The following is a 25,748-nucleotide window of genomic DNA, read 5'->3' as shown; positions in this document are numbered from 1 at the left end:
TGAGAAGACGAGCAGGAATGGTGTGTTCCTGGGGATTAGCAGCAGAGGGAGGAGAACACGAAGCACTTTTATCTCGCTGACATCACATGGCCAGCTTTCTGGAGTGTGGGTGGACAGTTGCGCTCACGAAATGTGTCCTTAGGCTAGCATTACGGGATGCAAAAGACTAAACAGCCTGACATTTTCTAAATGTCTCCACTATGATTCCTCTTCTTCCTCTCTTCTCCCACAAGAGGTTTCACTGCAATTACATAGACTGCTCTCTCCAAACCCACCGACTGGAAAAACAGTACATTAACACAACAAAACTCGAGTAGAAGTTATTTAACTGTCCAGCTGCTCGGAGTATGAATATGCAACAGCCAATATCCAGATGACCAGATGTGGCTGTGGTTGCTGAGTTTGCTGTTTGACCAAACTGTAACCACGGAAAATACCCGTTGGATGGAGATGCACTCTTGGCTGCAGTCACACCAACGCAATGACATCATCTATCGACATTCAGGATTATGATATACTTTTTTAGTTAACCACACAGAGCTCTTCATCGTCCCCTGAACCAAGACGTCTGTGGATGTGATACACAACCTCTGGAAGTGATTCATTCCCCACACACTGTTTACCTTCCTCCATCATACTATTATTAAATTTCTCTGCTTCACTGGAAGGGAATCTACTGACAAGGGTGTGGAGGTTACTCAACACCGAACAGCGTAAGAAGTGCCAGAGTCTTTTATCACCTCCCTGGTAACAGTTAAGACATGTCTGGTTTACAGTGGGCTGCTCGTCGTGTTCAACTCTTTACCTCGCACCTGTAGCTCAGACGGCGCCGGGAAGCGTTTGCCTCACCGCTTTGAGGCATTGAGCAAGACAAGCTTGTCTTGTTTGAACTGGAGAGGAGTTGCAGGGAGGTTTGGAAAGTGAATGTAGTTGGTATCTTTTTGACCTTGTGTTGGCGCAAGACGCTGCAGAACCAGGCCAAGGTCTTGTCTACTTCTCACTGTGGAAGTCATAAACATGGATTTTTGGGGCGGCCAAGTTACTCTCCCTGCGATATTGGCTTGGTGCCCTGCTTTAGCAGTGTAAACACTAACTTTCTATAACATCTTCATCCTGTGGTCATCATAAGGAAATAGGATTTATCTGTTTTTATAGCTTGGTTAATACATAGCCTCATTGCTTTAGGTTGAGGAAAGTGCTGCATATTGTTCATGTTTTGACCTTAAGCTTGTGTCATGGTATTTCTTAAGGCAGTAGATAAAAAGGTTGCTTTGAAATGCAAATGATGTAGTGCAAGATGATTATATTATGAAATATCCAGGTCTAATGTGTAGGATTTAGGGGCCGAAATGGAATATAATATTCTTAATTATGTAATTATATTAATATGACAAAGGGTTACACTCTAGTCCAATATATGTATTTCTGCATTTTTTGCCACTGTGAGCATTGTCATGAACTTGTCGCCCTGCCAAACACCCATAGAGACAAAATGCCATCTTATAGCACCTAGCCTGGAGGGATAACGCTAAGCCAAACTTGTCTTCTTTCTCAGTTTCAGTCAACCAGCTCAGGTTCCAAGCGTGACCAAAAGGATTAGACAGTAGGGTGTAAGGTCAGTGGGACTTACACAGGAAGTAAACAAATATTGCAAATCCTTGTCATTGTCAACATATAACCCTTACTACTTCCCGGAGGCAGATATTCATTCATATCATGCTTGGCCTTATCATTACACAACAAATGTACCCAAGCGCCCAGACTTTTCAAAACACTGTACACTAAGCTTTCGTGCAACTTAGTTTTGGTGGAAAACCGGGGGGGACTCAATGGGCTAATTATAGGTGTCAGGTTTCAGGTTGGAAAGTCCATTTCTGGTGTTTTTTATGGAAGAGAAAGAGAGCAGCAACAGGGTGTGGTGGCATCTTATGTGGTTTTACCCACCTCAAGCCCTCCAGGCTCATGTGAGCGCAGCCCTTTCTCTATGATAATAAATGGAGATGGGAGGGGTCGTGGTCACTGGGACTAGTTTCCCTCTCTGAACTTATTCTATTTTTGCAGAGTCCAGCTGTGCCTTGTAAATCCAATGTATTTAATTTGTTGCTTGTTTTGTATCCAACCTGCCCACTTGTGACATGCCTCGATTCCTTTTTTATTACTCAAAACAAAACAAAGGGAGTTCAGGCAATGTTGTCAAGCTGTCTGATAGCATAGCTGTACATGTTCAGGCAGAGTTAATGTTATGATCAGAATTGACATTGTTGTTTTAGGTGGGGAAAGACAAATTCTGATCTTGGGTAAGGCGACACGTTCGTAACACAGCAAGAAGTAGGGCAGCAAAGGGAAAAAAGGTAAACATCTCCAGTCAGAGGAATGCTGGTACTCCCTGTCAGCTTTTTTTTTTATCAGCAACAAGTGGTTAACACACACGCACACCAGCAGCACTCAACAAATCATTGTAATGCTCCTGTAATCCAGAAAGTAGCAGAGCCGTACCCATCTGCTGTGGCTAACCGGCTGGAGTTAGAGAACAGGCAGTAGATTACTGCCGATCAGGAGGATTAAGAGATGAAACGCATTGTGAAGATGGCCTGAGTTTGCATACAAATCACTAGTGTCTTTAAAGGCATTGAGAGCAGCCCATTTGTTGGTTGAGGGGATTACACCTAAAAGACACCTCAGCACAATTCTGGACTCATGGCTCAGGTCCAAGGGCCAGACACTGATCTTCCTGGCATTGAAGATCTTTAAATGTTTGTTCAATTAAGAAATAATTTTATTGTATTATTTTTTGATTAAATGCCTCAGATCATCATGATTGAATCACAACTGATTCATGATGATGACAATTGCATCTGTTTGCATGGATAACATGCCAATATGTTAATCTCTAATTTATACACTGGAGAAAATAGATGACGTTTTTGATTTTTATTTTATTTTTTTAAGTAAATATGAGCATTAAATTCTTAAACTTTTCTCGTAAACAACTGAATACCACTGCTAGTTGGGTAAGATAATGAGCTTATGGAAATAAATCCAGGGCCATCATTGAAACTGATCAATATCATTCTTTTAATGTCACAGCTTAGCGACTCTGTAAAAAGGGTGGAAAAATACACTCATGGGAGAAGTTATCCTTTCAAACACGTTTAAAATTGTGAAAAAGGTCTGTTTTAACCCAAACCATGTTTTCCTAAACCTAACCAATCATTTAAGTTCACTAAACCTAACCCAGTATTTTTGTTGCCCAAACCTAACCAAGTATTCTACTGAGGGGATTAAACACCTCCCTAACCTAACCAAACAGCGACAGAAAACTGTAAAGTAACAATGATGGTCCTGGAACAACATTAAGTATGATGTTCCAGGGACAACAGCAACAGGAGTCACAAAGCTATGACATCACAACAGCATGATTGTACATGAAATTGATTGGGTTATTTCAGTGACGGTCCTGGAACAACGTTAATTATGATGTTCTAGGAACAACACCAATATGGCGATATCAGATTCACATTTTGATACAGTGACTGCTGACATCTTGAACTGCCAAATTAGCTGCAAAACACCATTATTTTTTACTAAAAGTAAAACCCAGAAAGACTTGTATTGTATTGATTAAGATTGTTGCCCAAATCACATGCCTTCTGTTTTCACCATTTTCCAGTACAAGATAAAATTTTCTTGGGCAAAAAAGTTTTCTTCAGATCAAGAGCATGTGAAACTCATTTAGATCATTTGAGAAGTAGAATCACACCACTGGCATCATTCCTGAGGCACTCTTGATAAAAATAGGATTTCTCAACAGAGCATGACCTTAAGTCATGTATCATAATGTGCTATATTTGTTTCACAGTTTCACAGCCCTTGATCTATAGACACAATGCAGATAGGAAATCTAAAGGGACACTAATTGTGTTCATGTTGTTTACCATTCCTGGCACCCTAGCATCACATAAGCATGCTGACCTCATCAGATCCTTACAAATGTGATAGACTGTCTGGCAGATTTGCTGTGACAAACAAGATTTCCCACAGTAAAAACACTGGAACCCACTGCTTAGCCTCCTAAAGTCAAACACACGCTTGTCTGTCTACAATATCTTCATTTAGATATTGTCAGTGGAGTTTCCCTAAATAAATCTGTCTCCCTGTCTCTCCTCTACTCTCCTTGCTTGGTTGGTAAAGAAATGTCTCTTCCATCTTATCAGTCACCGCACCCTCGCCCTTTCTCCCTCAAAAGGAAGTTGCCTCCATGCGAGGCTCTCTCTTGATGTTATTTTCAGGGAATGGTTTGTCATCTGCGGCAGATAGAAGATTATTTTCCGTCCTCGGTCAAGATTGTCTGGTGGAGAACTTGAAATGCAATTAGCGAGGTCTTGTGACAAGCAGCGCTCATTGTCGCTCTGAAGCCTGTCTAGAAATGTTTCACAAATTGATTAAACCGAGCGGTGGCTCGGAGCTAACATGAAAACTCTTTACTTTGTGGCAGCAGTTTCTTCAGTTAGCAGCACTAACACAAGAGATAGAAAAATGCTTCTCCTGAAGGCATTTTGCTTTGAGAAGTTCCAACATGCTTTTGCTCTTGTTATGTGCGTATAGATGTGCTCACCTGGCTGCAGTGAGCTCTCCGCCTCAGGGAGGTCAAAGGGCAAAATTAAACCTTAAGGGCAGAAGTAGACTGTTTTTGTGCACTGTGTTCTGGGTTCACAGTTATGGTTGACTCAGCTTAGCACCATGAATAGCTTCTAATTACTGCGTGGCTGATTTTATCTGCACAAAACCATATGAACATTCTGTCTTTCTGTGTAGCAGTCATTATAGCATAAAGTATGTAATTATCTTCATTTGCACAGTGTCGTCAAATGTAGCATAGAAGGGACATTGCAACATGTGCACTGATAGACGTCAAACTGCGACTTTGGATGGCACTGTGTAGGTTAATCAGCGCACATTCCTGATTGATTACTTCATTCGTCACAACAAAAAAGATAAAGACAGAGGTGTGATATACATGATATACAAACAAAAATTTATATAAAGTGTTTTGGTGTCTGATAAATGTTCAATCTCATGGACCTGTTCCTTGACTTTCTGGGTCATATTTCTAACATTGACTTGAAACTTGAAACCCCTTTTCTGGCGGCAGATTTGGGAATGTGGGCTGTGTCCTACACTTTTGTAACGTCCTAAAAACTGCACTTTGTAAATCCTGCTCACTTTACAAAGTAAAAGGTTGCGTGTGCAGAGGTGGGAAAGTATTAGTATTAGTAGTAGAAACTTGTACTTCTCACTGGACCTTTTTTGTTTTTCAAGATATAATATGTTTTTAAAAACGAGCAGAGCTTTCTATGATATACCTTGTGCCAATTGCAAAATCAAACTCTTATTGAAGCCGGTCAGGAGAAGAGGGAAAACATCTTTTCCATGAAGAAAAGCCTTCAGTGCCGTTCCTTGCTCTACTTTTAATGAAGAACTGTTGTCCAGTTCTGATAAAACAGCATCCACGCTAACCTCTTCGGGGGCAGCCATTGTTTACAAGCTAGCAGTCGCTTCTCGCCGTTGTAACATCTAAACCACACCCGTTGCTGCTGCCTCTATTTCCTTAAAGGATGCTGACTAGTCCGATCATTTTTTGACCGGCCACAAGCATATAGCTTTACAAGCCTGCCTGGCAAGATGGGTTTGCGAGATTGCATACCTGTGATCTCAGGAATCCAGCTGCCTCGCACGGTAACACTTACATTGTGTCCAACAATGTTCAAACCCGGGGAAATCTGCAATTTTACTCAAGGTAACGGTATGTTCCATTTAGTCGCCTGTCACTGTAACTTCTGGGAAAACATGGGAAACACACGATGATTCGTCAGAGAGTAAAGAAGGAAGTTGGTAAATATGAGAAAACATAATGTAAATAAAACTAACGATTTATTTCTTTATTATATATTTGTATTTGTACAATTAAGTACAATTAGTCAGATTGTACAACCTAGTGTGTTTGAAGCATACGGTGACCTTGTCCATGAACACACAGCCCTACTGACGGGGTTGAGATGTCATCTGTGATCGCCCCCTCCGCACCATCAAAACAGCCGTGCAACATATGACAGACATCCAGTTTCCAAAGTGATAGACCGTGTAGAAATCTAATTAAACGGGGGAGATCTACCATGAAAACCAGGCTGTTAATAATCACTGCATCTCATCCATTATTTACGGCAAAATTAAGTCCAAAGAATGCTACGGGAAAACCTCAGAAAGAGCCACCCATGCTTTAAGAATAATAGCTGGTCCAGAAACAGTCGCTGATTGTACAGATCTGCCAGAAATGTGGAGGCACTGTGCTGCGGCTGAGACGGGGAGCGATGCCAGAACAAAAACCAATTTTCTTTTTCTGGTACATGAGCTAAATTGCTAGCAGAAAACACCACTTGATAGAATTATTACCATTTGGGGGCGTAAGAATGGCGCTCTGTGACAGCGGAGAATGAGGCTCGGAGTTCAACTCGTGGGCTACCAAACTTTTATTTTGATTAAGCAAAATTCATCTGGTTTCAATTTAAACTGACTGAGTATTTCTTGCCTCTGTCAAGTAAAGAGAGAGTGCCCCGACTGGAAACAAAACCAGAGGGAAAGGCCAATGTGGTTTTGACATGGCGAGTGTGTTTTTGTGAGGGGAATAAAGGGGGGGTTAAATCATCTGATTCCTTCATGCCACTGTGGCAGAGGCTGTATGTATTGTCGGGCGGGTTGCCATGGCAACAGCTGCGAAGTAAGGAAGTCTTGCTTTCCTGCTTCTCACCCTCCTCCTCCTCCTCCTCCTCTTCTCTCTCTCTGTCCAGTACCTTGTCAGATTTCTTCCTCTCTCTCTCCCTCCCTCTCTCTCTCCCTCTCTCTCCCTCTCTCTCCGACTTGTACAGACATGGTTTGCAGAGTTTTGGGTGGGGAATGTTCAGGTATGCGTTCGCACACACACACACACACACATAATCTGTCTGTGTGCTGCTGGTGGAGCAGACTAGGGAACAATGAGTCTCAAAAAGAGACTTTCCTTCAAGCGGACCTGGAACTTCAACACTGTAAGTAAACTGTGGTTTGCCGAGCGAGTCTCCTCTTCCTCCGCTGCGTGAAGCGGGGAGACTCCTTTTGTTCAGTCAGCTGTTTTTCTCATTAATCTCACTCTTTGACGCTCTCCCATTCAGAACAGCTGTTTGAAGCGGCGGGGACTCGTGGTTGTTTGTTTGCGGGGTGCTAGAATCAGCCTTGACTTGTGTAAAAGTTTAGAAGAGGCTTTTTTATCTGACTGTGGAGAAGTGTTGAACGTCTCAAACCAGTTTTTGAAGGAAGTGACATGCCTAAACAAGCCCAAGAGATAAAAGACATCACTTTTTAGAAGATGTGAAATACACTCAGTGAGCAGTGTTATTGGGTGAAATTAACATTTGTGTGAGTGCTGTTTATCCTTCAACGGATTTATCACTGATAAAAGTGTGTTTTTGTCGTGGTGGCTCACTTCAGATCATACACATAAATCTGTCTTGGTTTGCTCATCTACGTTCCTTCAGCATGTGGTGTCTCGGGATGCCAGACTGTACGGCGTGGGGGCTGTACCACAATAAAGCTGGAGGAGCGTTTTCCAACCAGAGAGCCAAATCCTGCTCTACGTCTGGAGCCAGGGTACTTGCTGTGACTTGAATTGTGATTTTGTCCATTTGGTTGATAACAACCTCAACGTGGACACGGCTTGCAGAGGATTCCAGCTGGGAAATGCAATTCAGCCTTGTATGAAAAGGATCAAAGAAGGCCTGTAACGCTGCAGAGCCACCCACGGTGGACTGGCTCGTCACCAGAGGTGTCAACAGAGGAAGGGAGTGTGGAGAAGAGGTGACGGTATGCCTTGGTCATCACTTTGGCCTTATTGTAGTGGAGTTGAGGGCAAGGAAGCAATAACGAGTTGAGAAAGACGCAGTGGTGTGTGTGGTCTAACCCCTGCAGCCTCATTCCTACAAATATACACACACCGGCCTCTTCAGCTCTACCTGGTCAACTTTTACAAGTGTCACAAGTGTGCTGAAGTGATTACTGATGGTGTAGCTGATCTACTGATTAAATAACTTGATTCCATAACTGATAAACAAGCTGTTCGCAGAGGAAAATAAGGTCCCCAGAACTCGTTTGAAGCTAGGAAGGTGGCAGGGTCCGCCAAATATAAACAAAGTAAAACATTATGAAATTGTCCTTTAAGGTCAGTTTGTCTATAATCTTTCGCTGAGTAGAATTTGCTAAATTGTGTCACAGCTATTCAGACTAGTTTCAGGATTTTGCAACATTACCATTCATTTAGGCACTTAAGTCTTCTTTCGAAACTGATAATGTATTTGTCATCAACATAATTCCCTGCTAACACACGCACGGTTTACAAGATCTTACATCTACTGTGTGTGTCAAGACGACAGTCGCTATTATTTATTGGAATACTCCCACTCTTATCACATGTCTGTGAATAAGTTTCACTCTCAGAGGAAGTGGATGTCTATCATATGTGTCACTATAGAAGTAAAAGCTCGACACAAATGTTTAAGGTGCACTATGATTGATTTTTTTATGCCTAAACAAACTAAGATCAGTTTGTTTGTTCTGTTTATTCAGTCACAAAAACAAAGAGAGTTTGTTTCTTTAAAAGGAAAACAAAATTTCATACTGTTTTACTTTGTCTACATGTGGCGGACCCTGCCACCTTTCTAGCTTCAAACAGTGTTCTAGGGACCTTTTTTTCCTCTGAGAACAGCTTGTTTATTCAGTTATGGAAAAAATACCACATTAATATTGTGAGTATTATAATTCTGAGTTTGAATTTCTTCCATAGTGCCCCTTTAAAAAGTGGGGATAGTACAACACACCAACGTTTCAGCCTGGAGACCTTTTGTTTGTCCAAAACCCAAATTGACGTCACATTGTGTGATGTCTGACTTGCTTTAAAGTGAACCACAGTCACAACACTGCATATATTTAAGGTTTGAGGTTTTGCCGCTTTTAGACCCAAAAGGACAGACAGATGGAGTGGGTGTTCTCTCTTTTCTCTCTCCTCTGTTTCGACTTCATGTTGGTCCTCCTCGTCCTTACCCACCCATGATTACTGTACACATGCTAACCACCACAGAGGGGCTGGCTTCTGGGTGTTGACTATGTGGGGTTGGACTCAGCAGCAGGAGCAGAGTTGTAAAGAGGCTGTGACAGACAATTAGTTGGTTTCGCGGTCTGTGTCTGATTGAGCTTTTACATGTGGTCACTCCCGAAATGGAACGAAGCATCACATCAGCACACATGACCGCGGTCACGTCCGCTGCCTTCGGATGACCAGTAGCATCAACAGAACCTACAAAGAAGGTGCAGGTCCACAATATGTCTGGGCTTGTTCTATGACTGATTGATTTAGTTGGAAACTATTAATTGGAAATGGAACAGGAAGTGAAACCAAATCCTGATTGAGTTTTTATAAATCTCCATTGTTGTGTAATATTGTCTACTATTATGCAATTCCACTGAAGCACAAACTGTGTACTGCTCACACCAAGGCACCAGCCTGGCAATAAGAGCCTTGTTTCGACGTATTATCAGCCTTGAATATTCACACTTTGAAGTGGCAGCTCAGAAAACACTCTTCTGGAAATAGTCTTCCCTTTTCAGATGAATCCTCCAACGCACCGATTTTTCAAGTGTTCTTGGACCAAGCCCGAAGATGCGCCTCTCATATCCTCCCCTGCGTTTAAATATAATTTTACGATACAGTTTGGGCTTTTAAATCTCTCTTTATTAGCCTCTCCAAAATTATGCTGATGGATTTTACAGGAGCCCAGTGCTGAGACGGTTATTTCAAATGAAAGTATTGGCAAGCAAATATTTGTTGATCCGTCATAAGATCAGTCACATGTGGTGTTTGATTAGCGCTATCCCATGGTTATTATTGAAGGGACACTAAGTTGTTTTGGAGAAGGAATTCAAACAAAGAATTTTGATATTTACAATATTAATGAGGTAATAATACAAACTCAGAGATTACGTTTTCCATCAGTGAATAAACAAGTTGTTCTCAGAGGAAAATAAGGTCCCCAGAACACTGTTTGAAACTAGAAAGGTGGCAGGGTCCGCCACATATAAACAAAGTAAAACAGTATGAAATTGTGTTGTCCTTTAAGGTCAGTTTGTTTCACAGTCACAAAAACAAAGAGAGTTTGGTTATTTAGTTTGTTTAGGCATAAAAATTGAGTCAGTGAAGATCTTTCTCTTCTGATTAAAATCTCTTCTCCAAAACTACATAGTGCACCTTTAAACCCAATTATGGAAAGTGGGCACATTCAATTTCCATGCCCACTGGGGGTGTTTGTGCTGTTTGCCTTTTATCCTGGGTCATCAGCACACGCATAAACCACTTTACCTGAATTAGCAAGTGAAAAGAGGAGCATTACGGCCCGTGATGGCCTCCACCATGATGAGCTCTGATCTTTGTGACTGCAGTTAGCAGGAATGCACACATTCAGGCCTGCGAGGGTCATATAAAATGAGGGGTGGGTCCTGCTGTGGAGGTGTGAACAGCTGTGTGTGGTAGAGGCCAGGGGTCCACCCACTTACAAATTAATGGTCCTGTGTGAGGACTCAAGATCCAACCCTTTCCCAGTAGCACACACTCACACACTCACATACAAACGACAAAAGACACACACCTCAGAGCGACTGGTGGGATGCCTGAAGAGACACTGCTATCAGCGCCGTCTTCAGTCTCTTGTTTCAACACAGGAGGTCATGAGGGCAGCCTCTCACTCATGTCTCTCTTTGTTCTCTTTCAGTCTGCTGCTTCCTCAGATGGTGGTGAGTACTATTCATTTATTAGTACTAAAACTAAACTGGACTAATTCTCTAAAAGTCTAAACCTGATCTTTTGATATGAGATGTAGAAAAGAATGCCAGCTGTGTGAGTCTTAGGTTGTGATTTAAATCAGTTTTTTCACAGCTTTGTCTTAATGATCCCTTTTTACTAACACAGTGAAATGTTTTGATCTAGTCCAGCCCGCAGTGCTCCGTCCAGCCTCTTCACCGTCTGCAATTTTTATTCCTCATTTTTTACTCCACACTCAACACAGAGCTTTGTAGCTGCCTAATAAAATGCTCTAATAAAAAGACTTAGCGAGGATGATGTATTCACTGTAGGCAGCATGCCTCATTAACAAAGGATGTTTGTCAAGCGTGTTTTGGGTTACGGTCGGGGCTAGCGTGCGTGCTGTCTGGTCTCCCCTTTCATAGCAGTTTTAATAACATTTGCTAACAGGCTGACCGAGGCTGCGGCGGGGGAGTGCAGCTCCGCTCCTTTTCACTGTGGATGTGGATCAGACATGCTCGGCTGTTTGCTTTCTAAAGCCATCTCATTAACCGAGCGGCTCACAATGTGGTAAACACAGATCCCAAAGCCTCAGTCCTAATGCATTAAACCAAGTCCAAACAAGTGGCTTGTCAGCGAAGTTTAGACAGCGACTTTCAGTGACACAGGGCAAACAGGTCATATGTTTTGATTGTAACGAAGACAAACTCTCAGAATGTCATCAACATAAAGCCTGTACAGTTTTAATGATTCAGGCGCAGTAACTGGTAAGAAAACAGGATATATTGTTTGATTTAAAAGGTCATATAAAGGCCAGCTTAGTCGTTATCTGTCCTCACTGTAAGGCTATTTACAGTACTTTTATTTCACAACGCCACAGTCGAACTACGCTTATTTTCAGATTCCCCTTACTTCTTGTGCAGGCGTCTAGGCAAGAATATAGCAAAAATATACTGCATCTGTTTCAGCTAACATTTCCGTTCTCGACAGCAGAGAGGCACACCTTTTAAAGGATAAGCTCACCCAAATAGAACATTTTCTCCTCACCCTCATGCAGATGGAAAGTCAGGTGAGGTTTTGTAGTCCTCAGAACATTTCTGGGGCTTCACAGCAAAATAGCATTGCAGCATTCTCCTAAATAACTGAAGTAGATGAGGACTTGTTTTAAAACAGGATAAAATAAAAATAAAAATGGCTTCTTCCAGCTCATTTGGCGTAAGGAAATGGAAAAGTAAAATGTTTTTCATAGTCTACAAAACTTCACCTGACTTTCCATGTGCTTGGGTGGAGTAGATAATGACTAACTTTTCATTTTTGGGTGAGCTGTTCCTTTAATACAAGTTGCCCATGCCAACCAGTTGACTTTGCACTATATACAGTATGTGTAACAAATCCCTGCTGTGACCCCTTTTGTTTTTGTGTTTTTTTTCACTGTGCGCGCTGCCCCAGCCCTAAAGTGGCCATCTGCTGCCATGATAGCAGGTACCATGCAGGCTGCAGCCCCCACTTTTAGTTCCTGGCTCCTCACTCACACTCTCCCTGCTCCCTCTTTGTGTCCCTTTAATCAGCCATGTCTCCTCCTTTTCTTTCTCCTTTTATTCTGCTCCCTCTTCTTGCCACCCCCTCTTTGCTCCTTTCCTACCGACCGAGTGACATCTGCTGTTTCAATCAGACCTGTTAGCTCCGCACTCCACACTTCCCTCATAACATGTTTTTGAACTTTGACATTCACTTATTGTTCAGCATTTGCCGGTGAGAGGTGTAGCTTTCCCCAATCCCTTGACATTTAGCTTGTAGTCTAATCTCTTTTCTTTTGTAATTATGTTTGGTGCAGTTATAAGGCACCTTTTGGCTCCCCGTTGTGAATAGATGACAAGTTCTTCCCTCTTTTAATTCCAACTGGATCAAGACTTTTATTAAACTGCTGGCACATTATTTGTCTTTCTCTTTTCCTGCAATCTCCTTAAGCCAAAGTGTATTCTTAAGGAAATTGCTGAAAATATTGTAGTGGGAGTATTAGGTGTACTAGTTGACATTTAACTAAATTAGCACTAGAACCCAAATCCAATATTATTCCAATATTGATCCATACATGTGGTTTTTTAGAGAAGGGTCAAGGAAACTGTTTTCTTTTTTTCTCATTTTGTAAGAGCTGTTCTCCTTCATGGGTCTCAAAAATGTCAAAAGGATGTAAATACAAAATGCTTAAAAAAGGAGAGTGGCTTCAACATTCCCTCTGGCAGGAATTAGCCTTCAATGACATTAGAGTCCTCTAACCTTTGTATTTCGCTCTCCCGTCCTGCAGACTACAGCGGAGTCCAGTTGCAGGGATGCTGCAGCCAGAGCAGCCTGAACAGTAATGGCAGTCTTCCAGGAGCAGGCAGCCACCGAGGGTTCCCGGAGCAGCGCGTGGCCAGCTGGGCCGGCTGCTTCGAGCGTCTCCTCCAGGATCCAGTGGGTGTGCGCTACTTCTCGGTAAGAAAAGAATAAAAGTTTCTCAATTTGATAAAAAGAAAAGTTCACCCCAATATTATAATTCAGTCATTATCTGCTCACTCTCATGCTTATGGAAGGTCAGGTGAAGTTTCGTCACATCCTATCACACTTTTAGCTTAGCATCAACCGTGGAGATTTCAGCTTAAAAAGGGTGCAAACGAAATCGATTTGGGATCTCAGTGCATGGATCCATTTTATACATTTCTTTTTAGAATTTTAGAAATTTCTAATGTTTTAAAACAAGTCCCCATCTAATTTAGTTCTTAGGAGAATGCTGCAGCGCTGTTTTGCTGTTAAGCTCCAGAAGTGTTTTGTGGTCAGACTTTACCAAAGTGTTGTGGAAAAACAGCCAAAATGTGTCTTAGTGTTTGGTATATTTTTTTTTTTTTTTGAACTCTTGTTTTGATTCATGTATGAAAGGAAACCTGCAATCAGTGGCATCTAAAGTGTTTCAGTCTGATACAATGCTCCAGTAAATGTTTGCCATTTGTCCTTAATGCATTACATTAGTTTCTATCATTACATTTTGCTGTATCACTTCTTTGTAAGCACGTTTCTTAACAAATCCCTGTTTAATATAGATCTACAATAGTTTCAAGTTCAGAATCAGTTCTCACTGTCCAACCTTAGTGAGTACAGGCATCTCATTTATGTCACCATACCGCCCACATAAAAGATGTGTCTTTGAATTTAGCCCACAACACCTTCAGAAGGCTGTAACATTAAGTTCTGGCGTCCCAGATCCACCTCGCTCCTCACCTTCCCTCAGCACTGATCAGAGCTGCACTCGCCCACACTATCCTGCGCCTACACTTACACCAGTCTTATTTCACAACATTACACCCAATAATTTCTTTTTCCTCACTCCGGCTCTCAACAACAACAACACCTGAAAGAAAAAGGAAAAAGTCACCAGTTGTATTCATATAGAAATCTGGTACTGTGTGTCTTCACAGGAGTTTCTCAAGAAAGAATTCAGTGAGGAGAATATCTTGTTCTGGCAGGCCTGTGAATACTTCAGTCATGTCCCTGCAACTGATAAAAAGCAGGTAAGTCCACAGTGTGAAGCTACAGATGAAGTCAGAGCTTTTGTTTGGTGCTTTAAAATCATACAGTGTGTGATATGTGAAGAATTTAATCTTAACCCTTCAGTTCCTGCTAGAAGTAATCATACAGATTTTTTCCAAACATGTTAGATGTTTTGGACTGAAATAGGCAACCTATGACATCACTTGTGTGTCCCCTGAGGGAGACATACCTGTAAATAAACATCTTTACCTGAAGTTAGCTTCCTTTTTACAAAGTTAACTCACTCCCAATTTCCTCTTCCCTTTTTCCTCTCCTCGGCTATACAGTCACTTACCCCTCTTCCATCCAGGATCTCAACCAAACTCAGTGCTTCATTCCCCTTCTTTTTTTGACATTTTTAATGCAAATACACATAAACAACAGGGTTTACGGGGTCGTCTGTTGTCAGCACTCCAGTCGTTCAGTGTGTTGCCTGTGTGTTTAATCAGTTGTAAGGTTTATGCTTCTTCCTGACTGTCAAAGACTAAATAATCTGCATGTATTTCCCATCAAAAAATGTGCACTTCCAACCAAAGTACCTGGAACTTTTAGTCCCAGTGTCGCAACCCCCAGAAAGACTTTTACAAAAGAGGTCGAACAGAAAGATGGGAGTCAGAGAGTTGCAGCAAAAATAAACATGAAGTGTATTAAGCATATACTGAATGACCACAAATCAACCAACTCAACGTCAAAACAAATGACTGACGGGCTGGCCAAAATGAACAAAAGGAATGGAAGCTACACAGACCAGCCCACAAAGGCTTGTTGGAGCTTGGCACCAACCCTCTATCCTAACAATACATTTAAAAAGCTGAACCAAGCAGAAATAAAGTTGTCAAAATTGAACTACGGCTACAGCTACTGGTATCATCAGAAAAATGAAAGAAACAACCAAAACTAAACTACAATCAGTAGGTCTCCAGACTAACTGCTGCTTCAAGCTGGATGGTGGAAAGAGAGCGAGAAAAGGTTCCTGCCCCCTCTTAATTGTTTCAAACCAGACCAGTTATACACTGAAGAGAACACAGAATACATCATGTGTCAACAACATGCACAGCATAGCCAGCATGGAGGAGCACGTTACACCAGGAACTTGAAGGTTCCTTTATCCTGCTGTTGTCGGCGTTTTCACCGCAGAGGATTAGGCAAATTAGTCTGCTGATTTAAATAAAAGCTGCTTTTACACGTCATTTTTGCACATCTTCAATGAAGCTACGTAGCGAAGCGACGGACAGAAACATTATTATATATCAGAGCAAAAACAAACTGGTTTGCGGTTTCAGATTATTAAAAATGGTGGTTGAAATAAAATAGTGTGAGTGCTGGATCAATCAAAAATGTTCAGTGCTGCAAGCCCCACCCCCAAAGTTCAGGTACTTTTGGAATGTACTTCCATCTAAGCAGGGACTTTTTTGGGGGTATAATAATGTCACCGGGACTTCATTTAAACCTTGATTGTAGTTCCTAAAGAGCTTCTAGTTCCAGGGGGGAAAGTCACTGAGGTGGAAATGAGGCAATATTCGTACTTTGAATAAATTATATTTGTCTCTGCAGCAGCGATTACCAACCATTATGCTTTATAACCTCTCCTCACCATTTTAAGATGAGCCCCTTCTCAAATTGTGTCATTTGAATCCTTTTAGAGGTTTGAAGGGCTTAAACTAACCACTATTCCATAAGCACAAAGAAATCTTTAGTGAACATCATTAATTTTTTGAATGTCAATCAGTTGTTAGTATGTTTTCAATAAAAGGATTTGACAAGAAAATACACAGCAACATCATTTCCCGCAGTTGTTCTTGATATTCTGCATCATCAAACCTCTTCCTGCAGCTGTCCCAGAGAGCTGGAGAAATCTACAACAGCTTTCTGTCCAGCAAGGCCACCATGCCGGTCAACATCGACAGCCAGGCCCAGCTGGCTGACGACGTCCTCACCTCCCCACAGCCCGACATGTTCAAGACGCAGCAGCTACAGGTACCTATAACACTGCAGCAGCAGTGACCTCATCTCTCTGAATAATTTAACTTTTATTCAAATGATTCACTTTTTCATGTCAACACTCAAGATCAAGACATTTTCTATTATGAATAGGAAGGATTCTGTGTGCAGAATGGGGGTTGGATCTCATTTAGCCTTTAGTCACTTTGCACAAGCATATTGGGTTCTTCTAGTGGCCATCTGGGTTTGTTTACGAAAGGGCTCTGAGCCTTTACCAGAGACATAAACACAAACTGGCATACACCCACAGAGAATCTAGCGCATACTGTACACACAGACACATAGACGTGTAGTCAGAGATGTGTATATTTTCAGCCTGCACATGATAAATTGTCAACTGTTAAGACACCTGTCATAACATAAGCCGTAACCATATGTTAACACTAGTAGTTTCTTCTCCCTTGTGTCCGTCTGTATCATTTAGTCATTCTCACTGTCTAATTTTTGACCTTATGTGCTTTAACCTTGACGTTTATGCGTCCATCACTTTCACTTACCCCTCTTCTCCTCCGTCTTTTGCTGTTTGTTGACTCTCAAACGCCACTCTTTTTCCTTCCATGTCCACAGATCTTCAACCTGATGAAGTTCGACAGTTACTCACGCTTCCTCAAGTCCTCCCTTTACCAGGAGTGCATGCGTGCTGAGGTGGATGGCCGACCCTTGCCGGACCCCTACCAGATCCCCTGCAGTCCAGCGCCCTCGAAACACAGTGCCAGCTCTGACCGCTCTACACTTTCCACTCCGAAAAAGGTGCCACTGTTGCTTTTTGACCGCACTAAAGTGACTTTTCATTGAAGTAAGACATTGTTGACATTGCTCATTAGCGTGGCATGGCAGGTTGAATCTTTGTTTTTGTTTTTTCAACCAATAGGAAGCCAGAAAGCAGAGGTCAGGGAGGTCGCTAAACGAAGACAGCCGAGATGAGAGTGCCGACAAGAAGCGTGGCATCTTCTTCTCGTGGTCCCGCAACAGGAGCTTCGGGAAGGGCCCGAAGAAGAAGGACATTGGAGACATTAACCTCGGTGAGAAGTTGATTAACGAGCCTGTTGCCTTCTGGTTACCAAGATCAAGAACTGTTCAAAGCTTTTGCAACACACAAACTTCCAAAGCGCTGATGTGTCCACGAACAAAGACACCAAAATCGCTGCCAGCTCCAGAGTTGCCATGAGCTACATACGGGGGAGGCATGTAGAAACACAGCTGCCCTGCAGTGATCAAAGTATTACACACACTCACTGCTGGTACATTGGCATACATACTTGTTGCAACTCTAGCATTCTGACACACTGAAGGAAGTATTATCCACAAAGAGACAGTGTCTTATAGGTGGCAGAATGTCAAAATAATGTAGATAAGGTGATAAATTATAAGGTGTAATAAGGTGTAAATTGCTAAAACAAAATGTTGCATAGAGCCCCTTTAACTTTGTTAAAGGGGCTCTATGCAGGGCTCTGTTGTGTTTTTTTTAAAGGTTAGGAATATCTACATCTACACAATAACTCATGTAAACCAAAAATCTTCTAAAGGTGCAATATGTCTTTTTTTGTAACTGCATTCATAGTAACAATTTGTCTGAAACTTTTGGTTTGCTAAAAGGTTTCTAAAAGAGCTTAAAAAGTGCACATAAGAAGTTGCATGAACCCTGTTTCAGCTTAGTTAAATACTTTAGTATTGATACTATACTACATTTCTTTGTTTGTAAATATCCTCTGAATCACGCAGGTGTACAAATATTTTAGATATCACACTTTTTAGAAAACGACACAAAAATTCAGCATCATTGTCGTCTCAGTTATCGCCATTTAAATCATGCAATGACATAAATGACTCCCACTAAATGTAGCTAAACTTAAATGTAACAAAACATCTTGTTTATTTTCAAACGTCTTGAAAATTGTCAAACGATGACACACCTTTCCGCCTGCCAAGATAGAAACCTTGTTATTAGTCACATTATAGGTCGACACTGTCTTGGTGTTTGCTTATTTTGTGTCATTTAATGCAAGTAGCGTTCAGATGTTTCTTATCTGCCTGAATTCATCATCCTCTGTGCTGTTTTCTCTGCAGACTACTGGGGCAGTAATGGGCGGAGGGAGTCCCAGGGCTCCTTGTCGTCCGGTACAAGTCTGGAGATGGCCACTTCCTGTTCTGCTGGCAAGATTGAGGTAAGATTCCTCTGTACATATCACCATGGCAACACAGAGCCCAGTGTCTGGTGAAGCTATCATAATAGGCTCGAGTTGTTTATTTTTTTATTCTTTACTTGTCAGCCCACTCATTTTTTGTTTATGGGTGGTAAATGTAGCCACGGATACAGCTGAATCTATGTATACTGAACACACACGATCCTATTAAATTGAGTCGTAACTTTTTTCCACCCCCATAGTCTGAAAACCGCCACTCAGTATGGGAACGCTCACCCAAAAACTGCAGCGTGATGCTCCCAGATGGTTCCTGCTCCTCCATCACCCTTCGGCCTGGTGCCTCCATAAGGGAGGTCCTCCAAGATCTCTGTCAGAGCATCAGCGTCAACATCGCTGCCGTCGACCTCTTCCTGGTGGGAGGAGAGAAGGTGAGGGACACAGATGCTGCCAACAAATTACTGACAAACACTAAGAACATCTGCTGGTAATACAACAGGAAGCAGAAAAAACGCTGCAAGCACCTCTTGAATTAATTGACTGAAGCCTCTTTTTATTATAAACCAAACCTTGGTAAATGCAGCATGACTACAGTTAAACATGTCTGATTTTGTACGGAGTCAATGTTTGAACTTAAAGGAGCGCTATGTAGTTCTGGTTAAGATATTCAAAATCAGAATTTTATATTTACAATATTAATGAGGTAATAATTCAAACTCGTAGTGCTACTTTAATCCTCTGTTATCGTTTCAATTCACTTTGGTTAAATTCAGCTTTTTTCAAATTAAAGTGGAAAATCTGCCTGTATAAAGATGCTACAGTGTCTAGTGTTTTGGTTTGTTATGAGTTCTTAATGTGCGATTTCATGCTTTTTTTTCCTCGTAGCCTTTGGTGTTGGACCAAGACTGCATGACCCTCAGCTCACGAGACTTGAGACTGGAGAAGCGGACCTTGTTTAGGTACAAATAATCAGTTAAATAATAAGTTTGCCTGTGAATTTCCCCTAAATTTCACTATGCTTTAATGTCTATGCTGTCATTCACTCGTGCTCTCTATCCTAGATTGGACCTGGTACCCATTAACCGCTCCGTGGGGTTGAAAGCCAAGCCTACCAAACCCGTCACTGAGGTCCTGCGTCCCGTGGTGGCCAAATACGGCCTCCACCTCAGCGATCTTGTGGCCAAAATAGTAAGTCGTCCCCGGTGGCTACAATGCCATAATCTTTTCAAAGCTCCTGTGTGTCCCCAGAGCAGCCTGTGCAGTGTGTGACAGTGCCACAGGGTGGAGTGTCATGGTTAGGGGTGGGAAGCAACCGCATCCTTTTCCATCTCTACACGGTGGTTAGCGCTCTGACTCAGCCCAGCCTCCGAAGATGGAGCACCGGGGCTATAATTAAGAATGACGACACTCCTCAAACATGCCGACTCTTTACTCCTCCCCTCAACCCCTGCCAGATGATTTATTTTAGTCCTGTGGGTTTCCAGGCATTAAAACTGTATTATACAGTTAGACCAGAGCTGAACGATGGTTTATGAATTAAACAAAGGCCTGTGAACACAAACATCAGTGAGGAAGGGTTGTAACATATTTAGACTTCTGTGCAACAGGTGAGGATGCTAATGTGCTCAACATGAAAATGTGTTTCTTTATAGAGCGGAGAAAGCGAGCCTTTGGACCTGGGTGCACCCATATCGAGTTTGGATGGCCTGCGGGTGGTGTTGGAGCGAGCAGACCCAGCTTCAGGCAAAGGTAACACTACCTGTAACACAATATACAACACTGGGGCTGCATCAGTTGACTGAGAATACAGAATTAGAAATTTCTTTACAAAGTTAACACAACTCGATACAAATTTAAAACATCTCGATACAACGTTAAAACAACTCGATACAATGTTGAAACAACCTTACCCCTTCTCTCTGTTTCTGTCTTTCTCTATTTCAGACAAGGCCAAGTCTTCCTCCCTCAAAGGCCACCCTCCCACCAGGAGTTTTTCTGCTACTGTAAGTACAGTATGACACAATGTGTTGCCTAAAAGCCCAGATGCGGTGTGTTGTCCTTTTCTACTGCTGTGCTGCTTCTGCAACATTCGGTATAATGAAATATTAACATTTACGAGCTTTGACAAGCTTTAATTCGGTGTGTATTTCCTGATTTTTTTGGTATTCTCTGCCCTAACACTGCCTGTTGCTGACTCACTTGCTTATATTCCTCCACGCTTGAGTTATTGCCCCATATGTAGGCAGATAGCACTCAGTCTGGATGCTAGCAAGGTCGGTAAAGACACAGAGCCAACAGATGGAGCAGGCTCATCTTCACATGCAGGTCCTCAGTAAAATCTGGACACTCGGCTCATTAGGGTGCTTGGCAGCTCGTGCTTAGTCTCCCCCCCCATACAACCCCACTCCCTCCCCTCCTCCCCCATCCCTCCATCTCCTAACAGAGTGCATTGTTATTGTTGCATCTGCAGGGAGATGAGAGGTCGACACCAAAGGACTTTTCTGTGAGAGCAAGTGGACCAGACTCAGCACTCCCAGGGGAAAAGAGAAAACAGAAAAAGATTAATATAGATGAAGCTGAAGGTAAATCGCCCTTTTCCTTTTTTCTCTCTCTTTCTCTCTTTTTGACTTGTTGGTGGGTTTCTTAGCTTTGCTTTGCCTCGAGACTAACTGCTATCTCTGGCAGCTCTGGAGGGTTATTTTCTCCGTCAGGTGTGAGACTGCTGTGCTGCATGTTAAACCCGACTAATCCTCTTCTTCCAGGTGCCCGCCTGTTAAAGTGAGATAACTTGTTTGATCTGCTTTTGCAGAATTCTTTGAGCTGCTGAGCCGGGCACAAAGCACCCGAGCCAACGACCAGCGCGGACTCCTGAGCAAAGAAGACCTGGTGCTTCCCGACTTCCTGCGCATAACTCCACCCGACCACCCCTGCTCCACCCCCGACTCCCTGAAACACACCCGGGAGAACGGTGTCTGCCCACGGGGGGCCCTCACCTCCAGCCTTCGCTCAGAGAGCCTGGACTCCTCCCTCAGCTCCAGCGCCAATGGACACTCCGGGACCAGGCGGTGCCTGTTACCCCCTCCTCGCCACCCAACTTTTGGCACCCACCTGTCCCCCATCTCCCGGCCCTTAGACGGCCGACCAATCCTCCGCACAGTGGAGGAGGACGCCCATACTGACCTGACCCTCGTGGGGGAGGGCGACATCAGCAGCCCCAACAGCACCCTGCTGCCTCCACCGCAAACCTCCATGCCGTCTTTTGACGGCAGCCTGCCTGAAGCCAACTTCACCCCGCCACCGCCCTGCTCCAAGTCTCAAGACGCAGGTGGAGAGGGAAAGTCCAGTTCAGGTATTTCTACAGTGTAACAAACCAGTGGCTCCGTGTGTTTGCGTGTGTGTCGTATGTGCATGTGTGCGCTCTCTTTCCCCAGTGGTCTAATGATAAAAATCCTCTACACTGACTCTGATGCACTTTAATGACAAATTGATCTTGACTCTTCCTCAGTTTGCCAATCATTTAAACTGTTTTATTGAACTTAGCAAAGCATGTACATGTAAATATTGATGTGTATATCTTGTTCAGTGAGTAACGTTTACTTTGATGTCACTTCCCACGCCACAGATTGTTGGGTCATGACTGCGATTCATCTATTCCAGTTTGTTCTGTAGTTCTGGGTGCATGAATGCTGATGTAACTGATTGCAGAGCTTATGAATATTAATATATGCATAATGCAAACAGATTCATGATCAATATTTGACAGTACTTTGGTCAGCAAATGTTGTACTGAAGATGATTCAGAACAACTGAACAATTGAAAGTGATGCGATTAGCAGCTGTGTTTCCTGGCATTATGGCTTCATTGTGTACAATTAGAAAAACATGGCAGCAAACCAGACCCGTGAAATTGTTTTACAGTGTCGGATCTGCGAATGCTAAACAGTCATTACAAAACAAATGCTGTATTCCTCTCCATCCCACCACCTTTATTCGAGGGCAATTCAACAATGTCAATGTCAAAAAGCTTTTTTTCTTCTTACGCAACTCTAACAATCCGGTGAGTCATTAAACGGTGTCAGCTCCGGCTGTAGCCATTTGAGTGACGGTGAAAATAATTAGTCATCCGTAGGACAAGTGCTCCTTAGCGCCGGTGACATTGTTGAATTGCCCGTCATTCTTTATCTGGGTCATTCACTCCCTCTCCAGATGCCTGTTGTAGATAATCACTGCCAATAAACTCTGTACCTGTGATTGAGTAGATCTAATAAATGTTAGAATCTGAAATCACTCTCGTCTGTCTTTTTACACGTTTTGTGATCTCAGTTTTCTCTCCCCTCCTCCTCCACCACCACCATCATCACCTCTCCTCCTCCTCCACCTCCGCATGCCTTCTCCCGTTCTCCCTCGGCTCTGTCTCATTTTGTCTTGTGGTTTCCTCCTCTCATCAGCTCCCACTCCTTTGTGTACTTTTCTGTGTGTGCGCTCGTTCTCAGGGTGTAGCTGCTCGCTGTGTGTGTTTTCTGCTCGGTGCGGCGTGTTTGTGCGGCCTTGTTAAACGTTGCTTGGTCTACCTGCTTGCCGTGTTGTTTCTTGATGGGGGTCGCGGCTCTGTGGTGTGGCATTGTGGCTCTTTTGAGTCTTCCCTGCTGTTAAACTTTCAAAGCTTGTGGCTCATTATGTGCGGAGTTCAACATCATTATCACCTCCTGCAGGTGGATTTCATTTTCTATTTCCTGTCCTTTCATGACATTATTCCCTCTCCTCCACTATGCCTGAAATTGTAAGGCAAACAATCAAGCGGGGAATTGATTTATAAAGGTGATGGTGTTTTGTGCAGCTGATCTGATGCTTTCAGAGTCCCCAGAAATGTATAAACTGAGGCCAAAACTCTCTCTGTTCAGAAATCCAATTAGAGACAACACACTTCAAAGAAAATCCCAGGAAGCCTTCTTTGAGACTCTCTGAAGTCTGCAGAAAACAAGATTATAGTGTTCAACGTGCTTTCCAACAACAGAGCTGATGTTGCACTTCAAAGCACTTGATGGAAGGTTCGCCCTGACCATCACTGCCCTGCACTAACAGCTTTAATGTAAGGTGATATGTACACAAGATTACGAGGAGGAATCGAAGCCTTTCAGCTCCTCCACAGGCTCGCTCCTCTTTTTTTCTGGTTGCTAAGTGCATCAGCCTGATTTTTCTTCCCACCACCGGGCGCCATGGTAACCTTATCCACGAGTTGACTGAGCTACAGATAGAAACTGTCACTACTGGTTTGCATCCATCTCTCTCTGCCTCTCTCTTTCTCCCACTAGCCAAAATAGAAACATAGCTGTGATTCGATATAGCCGGCTGAAGCTGTGAGAGGATCTGCGAACATGGAAATGCATCGAGTTTTAACACGCCTACACAACTTAACAACTTTTTAGAGACTTAACGAAGTTGTTACTTTGGAGTTTGGGCGGAAAAGTCACTCACAAACTTGCAGGCTTAATAATGTGTTTTAGAGACAAACGCCCTCAGAATAAGTCATCAGTCCAGACAAGTTAGCGGTGGTTTAGTGGTAATTATGCTCATTCACTGCGTCAGTGTGCTTGATTTCAGTCATTACAGACGTCCCCCTGCAGTTTGTGTATTACTTTTAAACTGACGCCCCCTGCTGTTGCAGAGGAATAGATGTAATTGCTGCTGAGGTGGATCGACACGCTTCTCCATTCAGTTGGATTGTAAATGCACATCATTAAAGGGGCACTATGTAGTTTTGGAAAAGAAATTCAGAAGCTCAGAAAGGTAATATTTACGGTGTTGATAAGGTAATAATACAAACTCATAACTGAATAAACAAGCTGTTCTCAGAGGAAAATGGGGTCCCCAGAACACTGTTTGAAGCTAGAAAGGTGGCAGGGTCCGCCACATATAAAGTAAAACAATATGAAATCGTGTTGTCCTTTTAAGGTCAGTTTGTTTATTCAGTTATGAAAACAAATACAGTTTGTTTATTTTGTTTGTTTTAAGCATAAAAAAAAATCAGTCGATGAATTCTGATTAAAATTCTTAATAAAAAACTACATAATGCACCTTTAATGTCATGAATAATTGAATATTTTAAATGGTGAGCATGAAGTCCAGCCGCTTACTCGTCTTCACATCAGGTCATGTAGATAAAGTAAAAAGTATTTGGGGCCAAATTATTCCACATCACCAAACCACACAAGTTAATGTTTAAAGGATAAGTGAGACAGAAAAATGAAAATTCAATCATTATCTACTCATCACAGTGCTGTCGGAAAGTCAGGTGGAGTTTTGCAGTCCTCAAAACATTTCTGGAGCTTCACAGCAAAACAGTGTATTCTCCTAAACAACTGATGGAGATGGGGAGTTACTTTAAAATGTAAAAAAACATAAAATGGTTCAGGATATTTACACGTTATTCAAGAAGGAATCTTCACTGTAGCTGCTAAGCTAAAAGCAACCTGTCTTACATGGGTGCACAAGCATGATCATGTGTCACAAAGCGAGGAAAATATTGTCTTATCAAAAATAAATTTGGGATCTGAGGGCAGTGTGCAGTGTTGCAGTGCTGTTTTGCTGTGAGGCTTCAGAAATGTTATGTGAACTACAAAACCTCACCTGACTTTTGACTTTGAATTTTTTTTGGGTGAACTTTTCCTTTAAGAGACACATTTATTGACATATGTACCGTTTATCCTTCAGTAAAAAAAAACAATACAGCCTGACATCAGCATTAACAGTAGCATTTAAAAACATGGGCTCTGAGGCAAGTCTGTAGTACTAAGAGTATTTCTGGCCCTGCAGGTAGTTTCTTGTGTTTACTGGGCCTATCAGGTGTAAATAACCCCCTGATTAGGCTGTTAAAATCAGAACCACAGGGGCTCTGGTCTCAATTCACAGGAACAGAACTGAGAACTGCTGCTTTGTTTCCACAATCGTTTTTTTAATCACGGCTGTAATCACCTCTCCCGGTCTGGCAGGCTCGGCCAGCAGGGATTAGGATGCCCACTAGGGGGCGACATCACACAGTATAAGTCCACTTATATGACTGATTAGAACTCAATGCATGGCGCTTGTAGTTCAGTCCAAAATACAGCTGGTCTCACAGAAATAACTGTAGAATTAATGAACTCAGCAAGTTCAGATTGTGTTTTCGT

General features: G+C 42.5%; 1 protein-coding gene across 1 annotated transcript in view; it reads left to right on the top strand.

The window, feature by feature from the left end:
- The window catches only part of LOC141003183 (regulator of G-protein signaling 12-like), a 40,517-nt gene that overhangs the window by 10,569 nt on the left and 4,200 nt on the right, over positions 1-25,748 (top strand). Inside the window, exons 4-17 of the mRNA XM_073474461.1 lie at positions 10,848-10,869; positions 13,182-13,351; positions 14,329-14,421; positions 16,274-16,417; positions 17,009-17,191; positions 17,313-17,463; positions 18,509-18,606; positions 18,828-19,013; positions 19,468-19,541; positions 19,644-19,770; positions 20,235-20,331; positions 20,527-20,585; positions 21,053-21,164; positions 21,392-21,931. Of these exons, the coding sequence (XP_073330562.1) occupies positions 10,848-10,869; positions 13,182-13,351; positions 14,329-14,421; positions 16,274-16,417; positions 17,009-17,191; positions 17,313-17,463; positions 18,509-18,606; positions 18,828-19,013; positions 19,468-19,541; positions 19,644-19,770; positions 20,235-20,331; positions 20,527-20,585; positions 21,053-21,164; positions 21,392-21,931 (2,056 nt within the window). The remainder of the gene's footprint in view (positions 1-10,847; positions 10,870-13,181; positions 13,352-14,328; positions 14,422-16,273; positions 16,418-17,008; positions 17,192-17,312; positions 17,464-18,508; positions 18,607-18,827; positions 19,014-19,467; positions 19,542-19,643; positions 19,771-20,234; positions 20,332-20,526; positions 20,586-21,052; positions 21,165-21,391; positions 21,932-25,748) is intronic.

Source organism: Pagrus major, chromosome 10, assembly GCF_040436345.1.
Source record: "Pagrus major chromosome 10, Pma_NU_1.0".
Taxonomy (NCBI): Eukaryota; Metazoa; Chordata; class Actinopteri; order Spariformes; family Sparidae; genus Pagrus; species Pagrus major.
Note: the sequence above shows the minus strand (reverse complement) of the source record. Positions and strands in the feature narration are given on the sequence as shown.